The sequence below is a fragment of the Prenolepis imparis genome, unplaced genomic scaffold (assembly GCF_030444845.1).
Source record: "Prenolepis imparis isolate NDT839.2.m4 unplaced genomic scaffold, iyPreImpa1.0 SCAF_10, whole genome shotgun sequence".
NCBI classification, from domain to species: domain Eukaryota; kingdom Metazoa; phylum Arthropoda; class Insecta; order Hymenoptera; family Formicidae; genus Prenolepis; species Prenolepis imparis.
Window position 1 is genome coordinate 2,407,312 of NW_028141168.1, and position 3,622 is coordinate 2,410,933.

The 3,622-nt window shown below is 54.1% G+C and overlaps 2 protein-coding genes across 2 annotated transcripts; one reads left to right on the forward strand and one right to left on the reverse strand.

The window, feature by feature from the left end:
- The first annotated feature begins 874 nt into the window (after positions 1-874).
- Positions 875-2,087, forward strand: LOC145941410 (uncharacterized). Its single transcript, XM_083047528.1, has 2 exons — positions 875-1,453; positions 2,046-2,087. Exons 1-2 carry the CDS (start codon positions 875-877, stop codon positions 2,085-2,087), a joined length of 621 nt encoding a protein of 206 aa, XP_082903654.1.
- A 64-nt stretch (positions 2,088-2,151) lies between these two features.
- On the reverse strand, positions 2,152-2,841 carry LOC145941411 (uncharacterized). Its single transcript, XM_083047529.1, has one exon. It carries the CDS (start codon positions 2,839-2,841, stop codon positions 2,152-2,154), a length of 690 nt encoding a protein of 229 aa, XP_082903655.1.
- Between the last annotated feature and the right edge of the window lie 781 nt (positions 2,842-3,622).

The window sequence follows — 3,622 nt, forward strand, 5'->3', positions numbered from 1 at the left end:
TGTATGAAATCCCCGGTGAAGAAAAGGCGAAGAAGGCCGATCTCTTCGCCGACAAGCTTAGGGAAGCTTTAGAGGAGAAGGAAGGAGTCCGGGTGACCTGCCCCTGCAAGAGGGGCGACCTAAGGGTCCTCGGACTAGATGATTCCGCTTCCGTGGAGGAGGTGAAGGTGGCGATTGCGGCGGTTGGAGGGTGCCAGGCCTCCGAGGTGAAAACGGGCCAGATCCGGTTCGCCAAGGGGGCCATGGGCACCCTCTGGGTGCAGTGCCCGGTTGCGGCCAAGATTAAAGTGGCCGCAGCCGGAAAAATCAAGGTAGGGTGGCCAGAGTGGAGCCGCTCAAAACGCGCCCCCTGCAGTGTTTCCGCTGCCTAGAAAGGGGACACGTAAAAGAAATGTCCAGCAGCCCTATAGATCGTAGTGGCTGCTGCTACAATTGCGGCTCCCCTGGCCACAAAGCCACGGACTGTAAAAGCAAGACGCGCTGCGTCATATGTGTTGAGGCCGGGTTGCCGGCAGAACACCGCGTCGGTAGCGAGGGCTGCCAGGCGAGGAAGGGAAGGAGGGCCGCGAAGAAGAGTAGTGGCCAGGCGGAAAAGAAGGGAGGAGCCAAGGGGGGCTCCGGGGATGGCTCTGCCTCCCCCGGGCCTTCCCAAGGCGTAAAGGAAAAGAAGAGAGGAGGAGCTGGAGAGAGCCCCGGGGATGGCCTAGCCTCCCCCGGGCTCACCCACAGCCAGACAACGGAGGCGCCCAAACCCCAACGAAGAAGTAGGAGAAAGGGCGCCTCCAAGAAGCAAGAGGAGACGGGAGTTGACACTCCCTCGGCTCAGGGTGAGCCGATGGAGGTTGCCATGGAGGAGGCATAAAGTTCGCCCATTATGGCGAACAAAATCGGCCTCCTCCAGGCGAACTTGAACCACTGCGCCAGGGCTCAAGATTTATTCTTGCACACCCTGGCGCAGTGGAAATGCGGTTTAGGGATCGCGGCCGAGCAATATCGCGTCCCACCGAACAGTCCGTGTTGGGCAAGCAGCGATGCGGGCTCGGTCGCGATCACGTGGAGAAAGGAGATGGGCTCGCCTCCGTGTTCCAGAATCGGAGGCGGGCGCTCATATGCAGTCGTAGAATGGGGCCCACTGTGGGTGATAGGGTGTTACATCCCCCCCAGCATTGACCCTGCCACGTTCGGGGATATCCTAGACGAAATTGCACTCGTGGTGCAAAGGAGACTCCCCGAACCCATTGTGGTCGCCGGGGACTTTAATGCCAAGTCACGGCATTGGGGTTCCCGGCATACTGACCGCAGAGGCAGGGTCTTAGAGGATTGGGCAGCGGTTCTCGGCCTCTGTATAATCAATCAGGGGTCGAGCAGCACCCTGGTCAGGCCGCAGGGGGAGTCCATTGTCGACTTGACATGGGCGTCTCCCTCTGCGGCGGACAGGATCCAGTACTGGCGGGTGATGGAAGACGAGACCCTCTCCGACCATCTCTATATATTTTTTTTTTTTTTTGCGATCGGCGCGGGAGGAGGGAATGCATTGCTGCATATCCACGGGCCGGCCACGTGGATTATGTGGGGCTCTCCCTCCATCTCACGTGGTGCAATGCGAGACTTCATCGGGCATACCCACTAAAACCTCCCCCCGGGTGCAGATACACCCTCTACACCCTATGATGGTTGGGACCGCAGAACTGTTTTACACATGACTTTGCAGTTCCATCCAAGGTAGCGCTTGCTCAGCGCCCATCTTTCCGGCATCCACACTCCATTATCATACATCCGTACACACACACTACATACAATACACGCATACATTTACCTAAGACATATATACACGTATTTACATATTTCCCACAATTTGTTGAGTATTCACCCGTTGCCAACCATATTATATGCTCGGTTCCGTTATACTCCCTATATATTGGTCACATATATGCAGTCAAAAAGATGACGTTGATTCGCACCATTTACAAATATGTACACAAAATTACCCCTGTTGATACTGTGTCTCAATCATGATTGAGACCCTCCCTAATTTACTCCCTCAGACATCGGTAGCGACAACGATAGTTGCAACCGATGTTGTCTAGGTGTACTCCTATTTATTTGTGTGTCCAAGCTGTATATTCGGGACCTTCTCCTTGCTCTTCCTTATCATCTCCTTCTCGGGGGGTTTTGGGATTGCGAGCCTCCTCCGTTAGCAACTCGCAAACCTTGAGCTTGACGCTCGCGTTCACGCGTCTCCTTGGCGAGCATGACGTTTCGTGAGAACCGTCCAAACGCCTCCCAGGCCTCCTTTGACAAGAGGATGGCCCGCATCACCGCGGTCAGTGACAAGTCCCTACCGACGACATCTGTCAATGCTTCCCTGTCTACTGCCCAGGCCTCACAATCAGCGAGAGTGTGGTCGGCTGTATCCACAGCTGCAGTCTCGCAGTGTTCGCACTGCGGGCTGTTCATTTTACCAATACGATGAAGGTAGTTCGCAAAGCACCCGTGGCCTGTTATTATTTGGGTCATGTGAAAGCTCAGCCCCCCGTGTTTCTTCTCGAGCCATCCGTATAGGATTGGCAAGATAGCCTCTCTGACCCTGCCTCCAGATAGGTTTGGGTTTTCCAGGTGGATCATCCATTGCCTGTGCATCAGGAGTGTTTCCGCCTTCTTAATTTCGTTACCCTCCTCTGTTGTCCATTGGTCATCATCCTTCAAGTCCGCTATTCTTTCAAAGGCTCTCTTTCGTGCCTTCGCTAAAAGGTGGATGGGCGGAATTCGCGCCAATACTGAGGCAGCCTCGATAGAAGTCGTCCTGTAGGCTGCGATTACCCTTAGGTTGGTAACCCGCATAAGGCGGTTGAGCCTGGGGATGTTTTTCCTCGCGGTGAGTGTCTCGCCCCAGATGGGAGCAGCGTAAAGTATCACCGAGAGGATTACATTGGCGTATAGCCGTCTCTTGGCCTCCTCAGGGCCTCGTAGATAAGCCTACCTAGGGACCTAGCCACCTTGGAAACTTTCTGTTCCATATAGTCGAGATGTTCGATGAATTCATACGGCTGTCGAGGATGACTCCCAAGTACTTCATCGAAGTAGTTGTCTTTATCTGTTCGCCACCCACTGACAGCACCGGGTAAATGTCCGGGTTTTTTGGTCCACCGTAGAAGATCACTGCCTCGGTTTTTTGTACCGAGACTTTGAGATCCATCCGCCTAATCCTATTGAGGACAAGAGCTATTTGTAGGTTGGCTCTCGCTTTGGCTTTTTCGACGCTGTCTGCAAACGCGAGCACCAAAGTGTCGTCCGCGTAGCAGATCAGTCGGCAACCTTCTTCGGTGCCTTCTTGCAAGACTCCGTCGTATCCAATGTTCCATAACGTCGGGCCTAGCACAGAACCCTGCGGGACTCCGGCGAGCATTGGCTTAGACGTTCGTTTACCGTCATGATTTATATATTCCACCGATCTCTGATGTAAGTAATGCGCAATGACTCTAATGAGATATCGCGGGAACTTCTTACGCTCCAGGGCCTCCAGTATTTTAACCCAAGGGAGGGAGTTGAAGGCATTCTGTATGTCCAGACTTACCGCTATGACAACTCCCTTCTCCTCAGTTACTTTCTCAATTGTGCGTTG